This window comes from Cucurbita pepo, chromosome 8, assembly GCF_057944985.1.
Source record: "Cucurbita pepo subsp. pepo isolate OVF chromosome 8, ASM5794498v1, whole genome shotgun sequence".
NCBI lineage: Eukaryota > Viridiplantae > Streptophyta > Magnoliopsida > Cucurbitales > Cucurbitaceae > Cucurbita > Cucurbita pepo.
Genome location: NC_141805.1, coordinates 1,036,607 through 1,054,862, shown reverse-complemented (window position 1 = coordinate 1,054,862; position 18,256 = coordinate 1,036,607). Strand labels below are relative to the sequence as shown.

The window sequence follows — 18,256 nt, the reverse complement described above, 5'->3', positions numbered from 1 at the left end:
TAAATAAATTTCATAACGTATAGGAATTGACATAGGAGGCAGTTCCCGTTCATATTCTGCCTCCCCTCAGTCTCCATAAAAATAAATATAATTTTACGAGTATAGGAATTGATATAGGAGGTAATTCTCGAAATAATATAGAAAATTTTTTAAAATTTCAAGTATAAAAATTGACCTAGGAGATAATTTCCATTCCTATTCTAGACTCAGGTATCATGTGGGCATGTCGCTGATTGAGGCAACTCCCAAGAGTGGGAACTGTCTCTCTTTGAATGAGCTTTTGGTTTCATTTGTCCATTCAAATTCAGCCTTCCAATTCCCCACCACACACCCTATTTATATTTTTATTTATTTATTTATTTTCCCATATTTATGATTCTTAGCCTTTGAACTTCAATATTCATACATAAATCAATCACTTTTATTTTTATTTCAATTATTTTGTTTCACTTCTCAAATCATATCTATATGTTTTTCTTTTTAACTCCTCTCGAATTTGACTCATCCGATGAAGAAAAAAAAAAAAAAAAGTAATAAATTAGTTTTGAAAGGAGAGCGAAAGAATAACGGTTAAAAGACGGAATTACCCGTTTCATGATTTTAGAAAATTTCTCTATAAAAAATGAGTGAGTTTGCTGTTCAAATAGATTGTGTTATTTTAATAAAATTAAATTATATATATATATATATATATATATATATATATATTGGATAGCTGAAGACAAACAAGAAGAGGGTATGGATGGTGTGGTGTCCTTTCCATTATCATGTATTCCTTGTTTTGTAAAAGAAGACACAAATTAATTAATTGTGGGGATGATTTCGTTTTTGCCAATTTAATTTCCATTTAATTAATTTAGAATTTGATAATTTTATTTCATTACAATATTTTTTTCTCGTACTCACATGCATAAAATGATCGAGATAAACAAAAGAAGACAAGTCGATATAGCAAAAGATGACGAGCGGGTGTAAAATTAAATTAAAGGAATTTGAGAGAACGAGCGAGAGAGAGCTAAGTGGTAGAGATAGAGTTTTTTTGGTCAGACAAGTCCCTGAACTTTAAAAACTTTAAAATTTGTTGAGTCTCTAAGCTTTTAAATTTTTTATTTTTCTCATGAATTTTAATTTTAACATATTATTTTGTCACCTAATAACAATTTAATCCACAGGGTTAATGTTAATATATTAATATAATTACAACTAAAATAAAATATTTTTAAAAGTAAGAATGAAAATAAAATAAATATTTAAAAATTTTGATTTATTTTCCACAAAAGGCAAGGCAAGAATAAAACCAATATTTTTTTCCCTTTCTATTTATGGATTAAGTTGTTTGAAATCTAAAATAAACTCCAATGCTAATATCAACGGTCTCAACTTTTTTATATTTTTTGAAATATCATAAACATTTAATACCAATTAATATATTTACTCAAAATAATAATTATTATTACAAATTAACGGTAACCGCATCCAACAAAAAAAAAAAAAAAACATTATATGACTGTACATGTGCTGACGTGTCTGACTGGTCTGACTCATCAGCCACCCACCACTGCCAATTAAAAAGTTAAATTAATCTTTCTAATTTATTTTAAAATACTAATACTCATAAAAATTTTAAAAATAATAAATATTTTTAAAGCTGTTAAAAAAAAATTTAAGTGTATTTTTATTCCAAATTATAAGATTTTTCTTTTTTATTCTTAGGGTCGGAAAGAAACGAGTAAGTGTACTTATTCAAGTCTATCGCTAGTAGATATTATCTCTTTGATCTGTTACATATTATCGTCTTAAAAACAAATGGGAGGTTTCTACCTCTTATAAGAAATGTTTTGTTCTTCTTTTTCGGATCTCACAAGAAGTATTTTGAATTTATAATTATGAATGTTGTGACGGTTTCATTTAATAAGTTTGCGATAAAGTGGTTTAAAAACTATATAATATAATTTATCGAGTTGGAATTTCATCAAACAATTATATCGTATACCAATTTATTTTTGTTTTTTTTTTATCCCAAAATTGAATTATTTCATGTTCCTTTTATTGAACATATAAAACAAAATAATGAAAAGGATGATACATCAATGAGTTGGTCACAATATTACATATATATATATATATATATATATATATATCAATCATTTTGTCAAAGGATCATTGATTAATGCAAATATACATATATTTTGATGTAATTATGAAGATTATAGCTATAGAATAAGTTGAATATATGCTTTATTATAATTTTAATTTAAAATTAAACGTTACTGATACGATATTATTTCACAATATAATTGTTTTTATTAAAATATTGGACGAAATATCGAGATCCAGTGATGATTAAAATACTTGTTTGAATTAAGTTTGAACGAGCTAGATTTTACCATGACGATTTTTTATTTAACATTCTAATGTTTTCTTTAACGTTCGTAGTAGTTTTTAAACATTTATTAAAAGAAACGGTATTTTTTCTTGTAACGATCAATACCCAGGATTTTGAATTCAAGCTCGGCATGTGATTAGCTCGATATTCCCCTGCATTTCATAGCCATGTTACTTACTTTTAACTTCTAAGAGTGAAAACTATTTTTACCGACCAACACGAGTATTTACCGTATATTTTGTCCTTACTCACATGTATTATAGAAAAATTCTCAAATAGTCACCCAACTTAGAATTGATCTCAACAAAAAAAAGACGGTACATCTTGTTAGTATAGACAGTGACTTTAAAGTGTTCTAAACATTTTTTTAGTCATTTTATTTTTAGGATTGCTCTCATTCGGATATGGTAGTATTCTCTTACTCGGGATAATTATGGTAAAAAATAAGAAAAAAAAAACATAGTAATTAAAGGAGGAAGAGGAAGAAGATGTGTTCGTTAGTGTGTTTTGTGTTTTGTGTTTTGTGTGTTTGTTTGTTGGGTGATGTTGTTCTGTCAACTGATTGATGCCAGCCTGGCATCCCCGCTATCATTGATCATGGGTCCCATCTCTCCTCTCCTTCTGTCAACCCACATGCCCTTTCATTGCTCCCATCCCATGCACCCTTTCTCACACAGGCGTCACTCGTCCCGTCTTATTATTCGAGTCGATAATTTTACAATTTGACGCTCCTCCGTGTGGGATCGTATTGAAAAATTTTGAACATACATCGACTAGTTACTAGGAGTCGTCGTGTCATGTCGGGTATGTTGTAGTTCCGTGTTCTCTATGGGAGTTGTTCCATTGGGATAAGACAATGAAAAAATAGGGTTGGTTTGTTGGGTTATTTGGTTTTTTTTAGCCCTTGTGGATTCAACAAACGTCATCGAATTCTCTCTCTTTTGGGCATTGGAGGCGAAACGCCCAAATTTTAAGTCCAGGAGAAGAAGACATAGGCATAGGGCAAAACCCTTTTGCTGTGATGGAGGGCCGTTTCAAACAATTTTGTCGGCGATAGACGTTATTAATCATATTCACAAACAGGGTAATTGCCAATTAGTGGCAATTAATGTTGTTGCTAATCAAAATTTCCCCTTGCTTTTGTTTTTGATTTTATTCTCCCAAGCAAGAACAAGGCAGATTTTCTTCACCCGTTTCCTTCTTTTCTTTCTTTTTAGTTTTGGGGTGGATTTGGTTGTTTCTCTCTCTCTCTCTCTCTCGGCTGTCGTTTTTACAGCGTATATTGCCCTCGTTTCCTTCCTTTCCCTACAATTTCCTTATGTAAGTTCTTGATTTTGGTTGTGCATTTATATCATTTGCCTCACTTTCCCTTTCGATTCCTCCGTTTGTTTATGTTCTTCCGGTTTCAGCTCCCCTTTGCCTTGCCGTGTTTGCTGCTGGTTTGCCTCTTCTTCATCTCGATTTCTCTTCTTTTTGGTCATTGTCGTTCCTGGCTTTGACCAATGAGGATGCTAGTAAGTACGTTTCTTTTATCTGGGTTTTCTTTGTTTTTTTGTTTTACGAATCATTTTATGTCGATTTCTGAAGAACCCCTTTTGTTCTTACCCTTGTTTTTCAATGTCTTTCACCATCTGTTTCATCTCTGTGTTCTTTACAGATGGTCCAGAAACCCTTTTTGACTTTTCCTGATTTGTATCCCTTTCCTTGATGATGTTGATTTTCTCGCAGGTTTTGATTTCCAGATTTGATGTTCTTCTGAATTCCTCTTTGATCTGTTCTTCATCTTGTCGGATTAGTTTTTTCTTGCGATTTTGGGCGATTTGTTATCTGGGTTTCCACCATTGTTGTCTTTTTAAGCTTCTTTTGGTTCATTCTTTAGGTGGCATTGCTGCTGTTGCTACAATTGAGCAATGCTGCGAAGATTATTGGTGATGAGCTCTCCGGACAGTGCAATTCTAAGCCAATATTAGATCCAAGGCCACACAGTGTGTCTATCTTGGAGTTTGGGGCTGTTGGTGATGGCAAAACTCTCAACACCATTGCCTTCCAAAACGCCATTTTCTATCTCAAATCCTTTGCTGATAAGGGTGGAGCTCAGCTTTATGTTCCACCGGGAAAATGGCTCACTGGAAGCATTAATCTCACTAGCCATCTTACCCTTTTTCTGGAAAAAGGTGCTACCATTCTTGGCTCTCAGGTATGTTCTTATTCTTGGATGAACAAAGTGTTTGATTTTAGGCATTTGTTTTGTAATTATCGATCGTCTCTTAAACACAGGACCCGTCCCATTGGGAACTTGTCAATCCGTTACCTTCGTATGGTAGAGGCGTTGAAGTTCCAGGGAAACGATACCGGAGCTTGATAAATGGTTACAATTTACACGATGTTGTAATAACAGGTTTGTCGTTTGTTCGACGCTTGATTTAGAATCTAGTTTTTGCGTATGCGATTCACTCGTATGAACATGTGTTATTGTCTTGATTTTCGATGTGCTAGGTGATGATGGTGTCATTGATGGACAGGGTTTGGTTTGGTGGGATTGGTTCACCTCTCATTCCTTAAACTACAGCCGTCCTCACCTCGTGGAATTTGAGGATTCGGAATATGTAGTTGTTTCGAATCTCAGTTTCTTGAATACTCCTGCTTATAATATCCATCCAGTTTACTGCAGGTATGTCGTAACGTAGCTACTAGAATTCAGTTTCTTCTGCCTTTGTTTGTTCGTTTCACGTTGTTCGTATTTGTGAGCGAATCTGTATTGAAACATAAGTGTTTCATGTGCAGTAATGTCTATGTTTTCAACATCTCTGTCTCTGCACCTTCTGAATCTCCCTACACTGTTGGAATAGTCCCAGGTTTGTAATGCTTTCTTAGCTTCCTCATTGTCATTTGTTCGACTATTGGTGTGGGCTCCTCTGGCCGAATGGCTCGAGCACCATTGAAGAATATCTCATTTAATCGATCTCTCGCTCTCTCTCTCTCTCTGTCTCTCACGCACACACACCACGTAGTGCTCAGGAGAAGATGCCATCGAGAAAGATATCAAGGGCAGTTTGCTAAATGTCGTTAGCTCGTTTAAGGAAAACAAGTTCTTATGATTCGGGTTTGAGTCTAGAAAAGATGACTCGTTAGGAGTTTTCGACACGTAGTGGGATAGCATCATGATTAGAATGATTTATTGTGGGGTAATGTTTCGACATACATTTCATGGATTCATTAATGATGATCAAACCCGGACTTAAAATCTAGAAGTACGATGCGATTCGTTCATTTTTGCTTGTATTTAATAAGGCGATGACGCCTTTTCTAAATAAAATTTGATTGGTGCTTTCAGATTCTTCTGATCATGTATGCATAGAGGGCTGCAACATTGCCACGGGATATGACGCCATCGTCTTGAAGAGTGGCTGGGATCAGTATGGTATAGCCTATGGTAGACCATCTAAAAACATACACATCAGAAACGTCCACCTTCAGTCGTCTTCAGGTTCGTCCATTGCCTTTGGTAGCGAGATGTCTGGTGGGATATCTAATGTTCTTGTCGAGCACGTGCACTTGTACAACTCGTCTACTGGCATTGAATTCAGAACTACCAAGGGAAGAGGAGGTTACATTAAAGGAATAGTTATATCAGACGTTGAAATGGAAAACATATCCACGGGATTCAGTGCCTCGGGTCATTTCGGGTCACATCCAGACGACGAGTTCGATCCTAACGCACTTCCGATCGTGCAGGACATAACGTTGCAGAATGTTCGAGGCACAAACATTAAAATTGCTGGAAACTTCACTGGGCTACAGGAATCTCCCTTCACTTCAATCTATTTATCCAACATTACCTTTTCAATGAATTCATCTTCTTCCACTTCTTGGATCTGTTCAGATGTTTCTGGGTACTCGGAATCCGTGATCCCGGCGCCCTGTTCTGATCTCGATACTCGATATTCAATTTCTTCATTAGCAGCGAATTCAGCTGGAAAAGCTGCTGTTTTATGAAGCCTTTGCCATCCAAGGTACAACAATATATATATTTTCAACCCTTGTCTTCTCCAAGTCAAGCAAGATTCTTTCAAATAAAAACCACATGTCTAGATTACTTGTTTTCTTCATTCTCTTAGAATTCCGTTCGTTCGTTCATGTTTCGGTCTGCAGATTTATTTGTACAGTTCGATTTCTTCATTCACGTGTAAGGAAATTTTTGGTAGTGATTTTTACAGGTCTTTCGGTTTCGTTTGTGTTGCGTTTTTTTTTTAAATTATTCCCTTCACCCTCTCCCCCCCTCAAGAGCTTGGTGCTTTGTAAGTTCACTGTAAATTGTTCATTTGTTGTGAAGAGCTGAAAGGATAAAACTCTTGTTGATGTGAAAAGCAATTCATGTGAAGCCAAGTGATTGGAATAAAGGGATCTTGGTGACACTTTGCTGCTTGTTAAGTGAATTAAGCTCGGTGTTTTTTTTTTGTCATGACATTTTCCACATGTCGATTTCTTACTGGTTTGTCTCTTACTGATGTTTGAATGTACACTGTCTTTCATTGTTCTTCAGATGTTCTTCCCTGGATTAAAATATTTTGAATTTTTCAGACATTATTCACATGGTCGATTGTGTTTTTTTACTATTGCTTGTTCTTAATTTAGTATTGGAATCTGTCACATGCTGCTGCTGTGTAATTGACTAGATGTCATCTTGTCCTTTTTATGTGGTCGTATGACTAAACTTTGAGATCCCACGTCGGTTGGAGATAGGAATGAAACATTGTTTATCAGGGTGTTGTTTTAAAAACCGTGAGGGAAAGCCTAGACCTAGAAGGGATAGCCCAAAAAGGATGATATCTGCTAGCGGTGGATTTGGGCGGTTACAAATAGTATAAGAGCCAGATACTGAACGGTGTGCCAGCGAGAACGCTGGGTTCCTAAGGTAAGGGGGTGGATCGTGAGATCCCTCATCGGTTGGAGAGGGGAACGAAACATTGCTCGTAAAGTGTAGAAACCTCTCCCTAACAAACGCGTTTTAAAAACCTTCAAGGGAAACGTGAAAGGGTTAGCCCAAAAAAGATAATATCTGCTAGTGGTGGACTTTCAGACACCAAACAGTGTGCCAGCGAGAACGCTGGGCTCCCAAGGGAGTGGATCGTGAGATCCCCTCATCGGTTGGAGAGGGGAACGAAACATTGTTCATAAAGGTGTGGAAACCTCTCCCTAACAAACGTGGTTTAGCTCAAAAAAGATAATATCTGCTAGGAGTGGATTTGGGCTATTACAAATTGTATTAGAACCTGATATCGAGCGGTGTGCCAGCTAGGACGTTGGTCCCGAAGAGGGGTGGATTGTGAGATTCATTCTCTCGGGTTGGGTGTTATATATCAGTAAATATTAAAGCTATAAAAATCATTGTTTCTGTAAACATCTGTCAGCCATTGAAGCCATAAAAATCTTTACAACTTTACAAGATTCCCTACGTCGCCTTTACAAGAATGTTCTTCACCCTGTTTATCATATCAACCCATCATCAAAAAGTTTTAGAATTTTAGGATCAGATTCTCCCACCACTCCCACGTTTGGAATCTTATTCGTGTTCTTCTCTTGCGTGTTCATCAAAAACTCTTCCTTCATTAAATCACTTCCCCTTCAATTTACTTTACATTAGATTACAAGCGTTCGGATTCTCGTCGCTGAATATTGATGTGATGTTCCCGTTGTTGTTGCTGCTTATGCCTGTGTTGTTATAGTCGTCGTTGTAACGGTCCATTCTCGGGCTATAATGGTTGGAGGATGACTGCTGTGGTATGTATTCATAGGCGTATGGGGAGGGCTTATGGGTTGTCAATGGTCGGATGTACTCTGTTACGTATGGTGATGGTTGGTATGTGTTGTAGCTGTGTATCACTGTCATTGGATGCGTCGATGTCGACCCGTGAATTGTTCTTGGGATATTGTGGTGGTAGTTGTGGCTTGAGGTGCGTCCATGGCCTTGTTCGGATTGGTGGTGTTGGACTACATGGCCATGGCTGTGTTCAGCTGGGTGGTGGTGGGTTACGTGGCCGTGGCTATGCTCGGGTGGCTGTTGGTGGATTACGTGGCCGTGATCGGGTGGTTGATGATGGCTTACTACATGGCTATGCTCAGGTTGATGTTGGTGAACCACGTACCCGTTCATGGGTGACTGTTGATGGCCTACATGGCCATGTTCTGGTAGTTGATGAACCACGTGGCTATTCTCAGGTTGATGTGAGACGACCTGGCCAGGCTCTGGTCCTAGGTGGTGGACAACACCGGGTTCCAAGGAACTCTGGTGGACGACATGGCCGTGTTCCGATGGCTGGTTGTGCGTAACATGAACCTGTCCGACCTCATGTGAGCCAAGAGGCTGTGTTGCTTGTACGGTAGCATTGGTCAAATCAAACTGTTGGCCCGAATGAGCTTCGTGGACGGTCGTTTGACCAGGTGCTACCTCAGCATGTGAATGTCCAGGTAGCCCATCGACCACCGCCATGTCATGCGACGGAGGAGGAGCTTCCGCTTCGCCACCAATAGGCAGTGGATTATCAGGGAGTTGAGTAGAAGCTTGTGGATCTGCCTGTTCAGACTCGGAACAAATGGTGGCTATCTTCCTGGTTTTCTTAATGGCTTTCATGATTCTATCTGGATCAGCCCATCCGATGATTGTCAACTTCTGTTGGGGAAAGTCTATGTAGATATCGTAAATGCCTGCAACAGGTCAAGAAATCGATGAAGAAGACACAACCGTTTGAAAAACAACAAACACAAAGAATCCCGGTTCGTTTAGCTCACCATTGATTCCATACAACGCCTTCTTGATCTTCTGAACACACCCATTACAGTCCATTCGAACCTTTATCTCAAGAATCTTCGGTTTCTGCAGAAGAACATAAATGAATGAAATAATGATAGTTCATAAGAAGAACAAGAACAAGAACAAGAACACGAACAAGAAGAATACCTCGAGCTCGGGAATCATGAGGGAGAGGAAAGGGGAAAGAACACAAAGAGAGGGATTATTGAGAGAAGCAAAAGAAGAAGAGGGGATGGGAATATTTAAAAGGGGGGGGGGGGGGGGGGGGGAAACAAAAGGGTGTGGGACATGCAAGGAATCCAAGACCGACCATTTTGGAAAGAATATTATCAACCAGGAAACCAATGACGAGGGTTTTACGGACTCCACCTGAGTTCATTCAAAGATGCGGCCTAATCCACCGACTTGGCTGCAGCTCGTTTTTAAAATGATACTGACGTGACAAACTATGAATATAAGGCTATTCGGGCCATTCAAACTATCTATATGTTTGCAACGATACTAGAAATTTTTTCCATCTACATGACCGTCCTCTTTGTTGCATCACTGTCACATGCCATCTATCACAATTGCACTTTTTTTGACATTAAGACAACAATTATCAGTGAGCAAGTCAGTAGCTTGGTTGGATGTATAGTCGAGTCTCGAGCCATGTTTTGAGAGAAAATATATTAGAAAACGTGGGTGTGAAAAATTGTTGAAAGTAAGTATTGTGAAAGTTAATTGCATTGAAAACATGTAGGCAAAAGTGATTACAATACTTGATCGGGGTAGGTTTGATGACTACTTGGTAGGGGTGTACATGGTCCGGGTTGGGTCGGGTTGGGGGATTTTTTTGACCCAACCCAAAAGTTCGGGTTGGTTGGATTGGTAACCCAACCCAACCCTCTATTTTCGGGTTGGGTTGTCAAATTTTTTTTTTAAGTTTTATTTATCCACAATCTATAATTAATTGGGATACAATCTTAAATAAAATATATTAAAAGTTCTCAAACAAACACAAATTAATCTATAATTATTGACAAAAAAAAAAAATCAATAAAAAATAACAGCGAAAATGGTAACAAATTAACATAGTTCAATATTATCATAAGCGTAAATGCATGGACTAACCTCAGTACCACTCTAGCAAACCCATTAATATGAAAAAATCTTCATAACACTTCTATATATTTTATTTATCTCGGGTCAACCCGAGCGTTTTGCCCATGAACCCGAAACCGAATTGATTCAGTTCGGGTTCAGAAAAATGAACCCAACCCTACCAGAAATGCTAATCCAATCCAACCCAACCCTTATAGTTCGGGTTGGGTTGGTCCGGGTTGTCGGGTTGCCGGGTTGAATGTACACCCCTAGTACTTGGTTTCCTATAGTACATTCTGAGGTGATTTAGGTCTGACAGGAGTAGACATGATTTGCAATAGAAAGGGTTTGACGTGTCAGGGCATGCAGCTATGGGCAACATGTTCTGGACAAGTATAATCGTGAGAGCACCGGCGCACTAATTGTTAGCTGGTTTATGAAATATGTCCTAACACGGTGTATAATTAACGAACTCACATTGATTATCAATAATTACTACAATAAATCAACTATTAGGGCAAAAGACATTTTTGTCCTTGAAGTTTAGTAGGTATTAATTGGGTTCATAAAAGCCCATATTTGAGGCATTGATTGGGTCGGAAAAGCGGCCCATTAAAGCCCATCAAAGCCAATAAAGCCCAAAATGACTGGGCAGGAAGATTCCGGGCAGGTCAAACTGGGAAGGACAAATCCGTCAATTAAAGGAAAAGATGGAAGGAGAAAATGGTAATTTAAGAGGCAGATACCCCACAGCCATTACGCAAGGGATACGGAGATAGGTGAGGAAGATGAATAAAAAGTGGTTCAAAATTATGATTCTGGACGCGTCTGCTCCTAAAATCTCCCTCTCTAATCCAATCCTCTCCCTCTCTAATCCAATCCTCTCCCTTACTTCTCTCTCTAATTCCAACAAATGGGGCTCAAGGGTTTCTCTTAGCTATCTTCCCTCTCTAGATTTTGCAAAACCCTAGTTTCTTCATCGTCTTTATCACTGTGTATATATCCAAGGAAACCTGGTCTTCCTTTTGTGTACGCTGCCACGGTTTTGGTGTTTGTTTGATTCTCTGTGTGGTTTTCTGCAATGTCAGTCTCCGGTGGTGTTTCGATTGCCCGAATCCGTGGGGAGAATCGGTTCTATCATCCACCTGCGATGCGGCGTCGTTTGCAGCAGCAGCAGCAGCAGCAGCAGCAACAGCAACAGCAGCAGCAGCAGCAGCAGAAGCAAACTGCCTTGGATTCTAAGGAGGTTGCTGCTGCTACTACTGCGAGGATCGATGAGTTGGAGAAGAGTGAGGTTGATGAGTGTCGTTCTTGGTCCACTCGCTCGGATTGCTCTGTTTCTGATCGTGGAGTTGCTGATTCTACTAATTTGGATCGGTTCTTGGAGTACACTACTCCCGTTGTTCCGGCTCAATGTTTTTCTAAGGTAATGTTTGGTCAAGCGAGTGTTTTTTTTTTTTTTTTTTTTTACTTGATGTTCGTGGTTTGGTTTTTAGGTCAATTGTTTCATTTTTTTTTGGTGGACTTGGAAGTGCCTTATTATGATGGAAATTGATGTTGGTTAGTCTTCGCGTATGAATTTCTGCGATTATGGTTCTTGTAATTATTAGGTTCAGGAAGATCTTGTGGTTTAGTTGATTTATCTTGACGAAGATGTTGGAATCTTCCTTTTCGTTTTGCGTTTTATCTTCTTTGTTTTTCTTCAATGGATTTCTTTAGTATTATTCTTAAGGCCCCTCCCCCTTCTCTTTTGTGCTTCTACATTGTCTACTTGATCACTTTAACTTTAGTGTTAGTTTCTTCTTTTAATTTCCTCTTTTTTTTTTTTTTTTTTTTTTTTTTTTTTTTTTTTGTCTCACTATGATATCAACGTCCTGTTAAGTTGCATACTGATCTTTTCTAAGTTGCTTTTATTTGGAATCTGAATTTACTTCAAATTTTCAAATCATTAAATTGCTCCGATGTTGGCCTTAGACGAGCCTAAAGGGATGGAGAAATCGTGAAGTCTCAGAGGCACCTCCTTATTTTGTGCTCGGTGATCTCTGGGAATCTTTCAAGGAATGGAGTGCATACGGAGCGGGTATCCCTCTATTGTTAAATGGTAGCGACTCTGTAGTACAGTACTACGTTCCATATCTGTCGGGCATACAACTCTATGTAGATCCATCAAAATCCTCTGCCTTAAGGTGAGGATTATTCATTGAGCTTCATGTTCTCTTATTTCTTATTCGGTTCTAGCAACGTATTTTGTTAACTTCCCCTTCTATTCTCATTTCCTATCTAATTATGATTTGTGATTACATTACATTCCTAGGAATGCTAGCTTCATTGTATTTATTGTTCTGCATCCTGATGCAATATGCAGATCTTTTTAATATTTAGTTCGTAAGCTTGTTATTGCCCTGGGATCTTCAATTGTGTTGAAAGGTGTTGGGTATTGATATATATGTATTATATATCACTCATCTTATGTGGATGTGTATTGAACAAATCCACTTTGGGTTTCACAATATATGCATATAATAGCTTGAATGTGTTGGTAATTTTGTTTTCCCCTCTTTCATATAATTATTTCTTTGCACAATGAATGTGTTGGCCATCATTTGTGGTTGAAAATATAGCAGTTGGCATGTCTTTATATGAGTTCATCATTTGTCTGAGACTAACTAACCTACTTTGCCGTTAATTATTTCACCGTCTCATTCAACTTCCTTTTTTATTTTCTTCTATTAAGCTTTTTCCTTACTGATCATTTATGTTTTCTTTTACAAAAATGCCTTATCCTAAATTATTTGTGAATAATAGATTTATTAATATGGATCTGGTGTTATTATTTTTTAGCTGGTAACCATTGCAAGGTCATGGGTTTTCTGGGTATCGTGAATTGGTATCATCATGTGTGATATTTACATGAAGTGTTGTTTAAAATTGAGTATATGGGAGTAGCAAGTGAATTTGTAATTTGGTACTGTTTTTTGTAGTAGAAGGCGTGGTGCTGATAGTGATGCTGAGTCCTCAAAGGAAACAACTAGTGATGGAAGCAGTAATTGTGGGATGGAAAAAAAAACTAGTACGGCTCTTCAGGATGAGTGGATACAGGACTCCAGTGTTACTGGGTCACAGAGAGCGCTTCAAATGAATGTACCCTCTGCCGAGTCGTCAAGTGATGAAAGTGACTCTTGCTACCGTCAAGGTCAGCTTGTGTTCGAATACATGGAGCTTGATCCACCATTTTGTCGTGAACCACTAACTGATAAGGTGGGTGTATTTTTATTTAGGTGTAGTAGATGAGAGCACTCTTCATTTTTACTAACGTTAACTCGCATTCGACAGATCACTATCCTTGCATCTCGTTTTCCTGAATTGAAAACATATAGAAGCTGTGATTTATCTCCTTCCAGTTGGATATCTGTGGCATGGTATGTCTTGTCCCCTCTGGATTATATGTTACTCTATGATCCAGATCTGTTACTTTGTTCTGACATGGTAATTTTTTCTCTGAAGGTATCCAATTTATAGGATTCCCACGGGTCCAACTCTACAAAGTCTTGATGCTTGCTTTTTGACCTTCCATTCTCTGTCAACAGCATTTCAAGGTAGTTCCTCGCTTTATTTATTTTTATTTTTTTTGTTATGCATATATGTCATCAATCAATTCTCTGGGCCAGTTTATATTCTATGTGCCTTTTGTTCTGTTTAGTTTAAAATCAAAGTGGATTGGTTTATGGTAAATTGATTTCAATGGCTACAGTCATGTGTAGTTAGGTAAGATTGTAGTTTCGATCACCTGTAATGGCTGTATTATGGGAAACATCAGCTGTGGCAGGAAGATTGAGTAGTATTTGGCTATAAAAAAGTTTATCGATTTAGTGTTCGGAATATAGTTTTAAAAACCTATTTTGTTAGTTAAGGCCGCAATATGCCTGTAAGACAATCAACTCATAACTTGCAGTTAACTTGTGCTATTGTGTACGAACTTCATTTACAAGATAGACATTGTAAGAACATTTTCAAATGGACATCATGAGGCTTGTGTTTGGAACAGGCATCGGCACCGACGGGTTGCAATTCCATTGGCCAAGAGTTCGAGAGGTGCACACTGCAAATTTGCCTCTCAAACTACAGTTGCCAACATTTGGACTTGCTTCCTACAAGTTCAAAATTTCGTTTTGGAATTCAACTGGTGTGGAGGAATGTCCAAAGGCTAACACATTGTGGCAAGATGCCGACAACTGGCTCAGGTCATTAAACGTGAACCATCCCGATTACAGATTTTTTGCATCTCATACTTCGTCCGGGAGATGATAAGGAAAAGAATGTTATACATGATGCTCAAATGTGGGATTACCAAAGAAACTCGCTTCTTCGAAGTGTCGTGAAAATTTATATGGGATCTATGGCATTTTCTGAATTTCTATATGTTGACCATATAAAGGGTTTTGTACAGGGAGAATGATGTTGATAGTAACATTACGGTTGAAATGAGGATTGGCTTTAGGATATAGTTATTATTCTGGGAGCGTCAATCCTCTCCCCCTATGGTGGTACTAGTCTCTATTCTTCCTTCATTGTGTTGGGATATGAGTGATGATGGGGATTTGATGATGGTTGTGGGCAACAACAGAGAAACTGCTGTCAATAACAACACCCCGCCCTGCCCTGCCCCGCCCCGCCCCGTCCCTTTTTTGCTCTTTTTACTTCAAATTGTGGGTTAGGTCTGTAACTTTCACTGCCCCCACGATATTGGTGAAAAGTATATCTAGTATGTTAACTGCGATGTCGCTGTGTATTAACAGAGTCTTTATCAGTTGATGTGATAAAGTGTAATTGGTGCTCCGTTTTAAGAGTATGTTGAATACATTTTCTACGTTTTCATTATTATGTAAACAGATGGAAGCGCACCACTTATGGTGTCATGATTGTTGTGTTTGAAACTCTTATATATAACAACGATCCATCAAGTTTGAGATGGATATTTCAAGGTTTGTAGGGGTGGTGTCTATACCTGAAAAAGTTTAAAGTGTTGTGTAGGGCTGAATTTGGTTTTTACCATGTGGATAATTCTGATTTGAGTATCCAACGAACTTGATATTCGGTTTCTTTTTATCAACTGTGCTCGAGTTTTGACATGCCTTTTGGTGTATCTGTGTTTTGTTAAAATTTTATTGCGGTACACAGAGTGTTCTATTTTTGTTAATTGAAAGCTTTTTAGTAATAAAAAATGACGAAAAAGCTCTCAAATTGTTTTAGTTACAGTACTCAAAGCATTACTACTCGTCTAAAGTGTTCAGTTTTAAACGTAAATTTTTTATTGTTTAGTAGAGGACACATGGGTTGGTTGAGTTGGATCGGGTCGAAATAGGCAACTTATGAGGACGATTGACTAGAGATATTGGGGGTTGGTTGTGTTGGATCTGGTCGAAATAGGTTTTCTTACTTGAGCCGCCCAACTTATGAGACGATTGACTAGAGATATTGGTCGAAGATAGAAAAATGAAACTATAAAAAATAAATAATAATAAAAAATAGAGTTTAGGAATGAATAAAGTTAATTACATAAAATATTGAATAAATAAAAACTGTTTCACACATGAGATGCAAAGCTCTCGTAGCTCAGTTGGTTAGAGCACCCGTTTAGTAAGCGGGAGGTCTTGAGTTCGACTCTCAACGAGAGCAATTCTTTTTTTTTAATTAATTTTCAACATTTTTCTTATCTCTGTTTCTTGCTAGGCCTTATTTCCAATGAGGCTAAAGCCCACTAAACACAGCATAAATGGGCCGAAAACAAACCCAATCAGCCCATAAAACTAACCGACAAAACAGTTCTTTTTTTCTTTTTTTCTTTTTTTCTTTTTTTCTTTTCTTTTTTTCTTTGGTGCGCGCGCGCTAAGATTGGTCAACGAACCACAACAACAAGCCGACCAATTTTTTAATTTTGATTTTGATTATGTAATTATATTTTATAGTAAAATGACAGATAAGCATCATGCAATGATGAGAATATTGAAACATGAATAATTGAGTTGAAGGGTAATGCATGGAATTATCACACGCATTACAACTAAGAAACCATTGGCTTTCATTTTTATGATTCATCAAGATTCCCCAAATCCCTTCTTGATCTTTGTAGCATTGCATGCATGGCATGGCATGGCATGGCATGGCATCGCATCCCAACCCCCCAATCCCCTCCAATCATAACTCTTCTTCCCTATTTCCCCTTTTTACATGGGTGCTTCCCATGATTGCTACCCGACCTTCAACGACCTTATTGTCTTTTTCAACTTTTAACCCATGCACGACTTACCCTTCTCCTTTTATGAAAACAAACAAACAAACAAACAGAACCTATTCGTTCTTTCTGTGTCGTGGAGCTTGCATGGTATATAAACACCCGTAAAGTCAACTCGTTTTTTGGAATCCTGAACAATCTCATGAACTTAAATCCCTTATGATGTGTTTCAAATTGACGTTTTTCTGTTTTGAACTAATACGAGTTTTGAACTAAGAAATATGCAAATTGAGGGGACAAAAAAAAAAAAAAAAAAAAAAAAAAAAAAAAAAAGCGTTGAATTTTGCTGGCAAATGGGTGTGTTTTGGTGAAGGGAAGTTGTCCATTTTTATGGCTAAGGGCCCCTCCCAATCCCTTTCTTTCCTCACACGCACTTTCCAATTTCTCTTTCAATTATTCTCTTCCAATGCCTCTCTTCCTACTAATCTCACGTGCTCGTCTTTCCGTCTCTTTTTTAATAACCGAGTTGCACGATCTTGAAACCAAAGATCTGGTTCTGTTTATACGATCGGGTTTTGTTTCTTTCTTCTGAATTTTTTATATTGTATTTGAACTGTTATACATGTTCCAAATATCTTTCCACTCAGTATCTATTAATTAGTCTAGGTCAACTTAGGTATCTAATCGACCTATGTGAATTACAGAGCTCAAGCAACTGAACCTAGTTAGGTCATATCCAATAAGCTAGAATGTTTGATCCATAGAGTCATAACAGTACGTCGTTGTGCTCTACACCTACAGATCAGCTGCATCACATACCAATCACGACACCTAACTTACCCAGAACTCTGTAATAACTCACAACTGAATTATCGTGAATGAACGACCTTAATTAAGATTAGAAAAACGCTAAAAAATAAAAATAATAATAAATGCTACTTCCATCATCCCACCCAAAATGGACGGCTGTGATGCATATAAAAGTACTAAATTGTCATTTTACTCATCTAATCAAATGAATAGATAAATGAAAAAGCCATTTTTTAAATAATAAAATAATAATATTGTTTTGGGCCCACCCAGCTGCACCGACTTGGTTTTAACGGATTCAGATTCTAGATAGCCCTACTCATATATATATTAATTTAATATAAAAAAAAAATGTAAAAATGAACAGACACGACCGCGTCGTGGGCGCACGTGCGTTGGAAGTGGGCCTAATTTTGATGTAAGACGGCGGAGCCCAGCTCAAATAGTTCCACTTTGGCCCACTTTTCTTCCGTGTCGTACGTGTGGTCCGTGTTCCCACGTGCCCATCCTGCCGATTTAACACTGTCCCACACGCTACCACCAAATTCTAACTCCTAATTTCTTAAATTTATTAATTTTTTTAAAATATTTTTATTTATATCTATCCCTTCCTACCTTAAAAAATATCTTATAAATCTTTAAAAAAAATTTGGTTTTTAATAAATTAAAAAATTTTATTTTCGTATTTAAATTAAAAATTTAGATTTATTTTCTTCTATTATTTATTTATAAGCCATGATATATTACAAATTCGCCACTTGATAGTTCCGACATTGCCTACATTTCTTACGACATGACCATATTAACTCTACAGATCAATCCGAGTCATTTTAACCTGCTTAACTTTAGAGTTTTTAACGGTAAAAGGTAATGGTTAAAAATATATAGTAATTATAAAAATAAAAATAAATGGAAAGTAGCTAGAAAAAGTGGG

The 18,256-nt window shown here is 37.4% G+C and overlaps 3 protein-coding genes and 1 non-coding gene across 11 annotated transcripts; 3 read left to right on the top strand and 1 right to left on the bottom strand.

Moving 5' to 3' along the window:
• Window positions 1-3,133: 3,133 nt before the first annotated feature.
• On the top strand, window positions 3,134-6,801 carry LOC111800161 (putative polygalacturonase). Of its 7 annotated transcripts, XM_087126261.1 has the most exons (9): window positions 3,134-3,470; window positions 3,604-3,706; window positions 3,796-3,900; window positions 4,044-4,114; window positions 4,266-4,583; window positions 4,664-4,784; window positions 4,883-5,057; window positions 5,171-5,241; window positions 5,721-6,801. In XM_087126261.1, the coding sequence occupies exons 4-9, from the start codon at window positions 4,094-4,096 to the stop codon at window positions 6,380-6,382; spliced, it is 1,368 nt and encodes a 455-aa protein (XP_086982387.1). In that variant the 5' UTR covers window positions 3,134-3,470; window positions 3,604-3,706; window positions 3,796-3,900; window positions 4,044-4,093; the 3' UTR covers window positions 6,383-6,801. The 7 variants fall into 7 exon arrangements, with proteins under 7 accessions (XP_086982387.1, XP_086982385.1, XP_023539517.1 ...); XM_087126259.1 differs by having other exon boundaries at window positions 3,134-3,706; XM_023683749.2 differs by having other exon boundaries at window positions 3,134-3,706; window positions 3,796-3,904.
• A 973-nt stretch (window positions 6,802-7,774) lies between these two features.
• On the bottom strand, window positions 7,775-9,448 carry LOC111800162 (uncharacterized). Its single transcript, XM_023683754.2, has 3 exons — window positions 9,345-9,448; window positions 9,176-9,260; window positions 7,775-9,091 (listed from the first exon to the last, which is right to left on the bottom strand). Exons 1-3 carry the CDS (start codon window positions 9,360-9,362, stop codon window positions 8,022-8,024), a joined length of 1,173 nt encoding a protein of 390 aa, XP_023539522.1. The 5' UTR covers window positions 9,363-9,448; the 3' UTR covers window positions 7,775-8,021.
• A 1,619-nt stretch (window positions 9,449-11,067) lies between these two features.
• LOC111800692 (uncharacterized) lies at window positions 11,068-15,265 on the top strand. Of its 2 annotated transcripts, none has more exons than XM_087126558.1 (6): window positions 11,068-11,706; window positions 12,255-12,466; window positions 13,265-13,538; window positions 13,614-13,699; window positions 13,785-13,876; window positions 14,326-15,265. In XM_087126558.1, exons 1-6 carry the CDS (start codon window positions 11,362-11,364, stop codon window positions 14,583-14,585), a joined length of 1,269 nt encoding a protein of 422 aa, XP_086982684.1. In that variant the 5' UTR covers window positions 11,068-11,361; the 3' UTR covers window positions 14,586-15,265. The 2 variants fall into 2 exon arrangements, with proteins under 2 accessions (XP_086982684.1, XP_086982683.1); XM_087126557.1 differs by having other exon boundaries at window positions 11,071-11,706; window positions 13,262-13,538.
• A 617-nt stretch (window positions 15,266-15,882) lies between these two features.
• On the top strand, window positions 15,883-15,956 carry TRNAT-AGU (transfer RNA threonine (anticodon AGU)). The gene has a single exon. It is a non-coding gene; the product is annotated as a tRNA-Thr (tRNA).
• The last annotated feature ends 2,300 nt before the right edge of the window (window positions 15,957-18,256 follow it).

Bases quoted from the DNA above. Each gene is read 5' to 3' on its own strand.
- LOC111800161 (XM_087126261.1), top strand. From the start codon at position 4,094: ATGATGTTGATTTTCTCGCAG. The intron at 4,115-4,265 runs GTTTTGATTTCC...TTCATTCTTTAG, and splicing joins TGATGTTGATTTTCTCGCAG to GTGGCATTGCTGCTGTTGCT. The intron at 5,058-5,170 runs GTATGTCGTAAC...TTTCATGTGCAG, and splicing joins ATCCATCCAGTTTACTGCAG to TAATGTCTATGTTTTCAACA.
- LOC111800162 (XM_023683754.2), bottom strand. The intron at 9,092-9,175 runs GTGAGCTAAACG...GACCTGTTGCAG, and splicing joins GGCGTTGTATGGAATCAATG to GCATTTACGATATCTACATA.
- LOC111800692 (XM_087126557.1), top strand. From the start codon at position 11,362: ATGTCAGTCTCCGGTGGTGTTTCGATTGCCCGAATCCGTGGGGAGAAT. The intron at 11,707-12,254 runs GTAATGTTTGGT...TGTTGGCCTTAG, and splicing joins CGGCTCAATGTTTTTCTAAG to ACGAGCCTAAAGGGATGGAG. The intron at 13,877-14,325 runs GTAGTTCCTCGC...TGTTTGGAACAG, and splicing joins TCTGTCAACAGCATTTCAAG to GCATCGGCACCGACGGGTTG.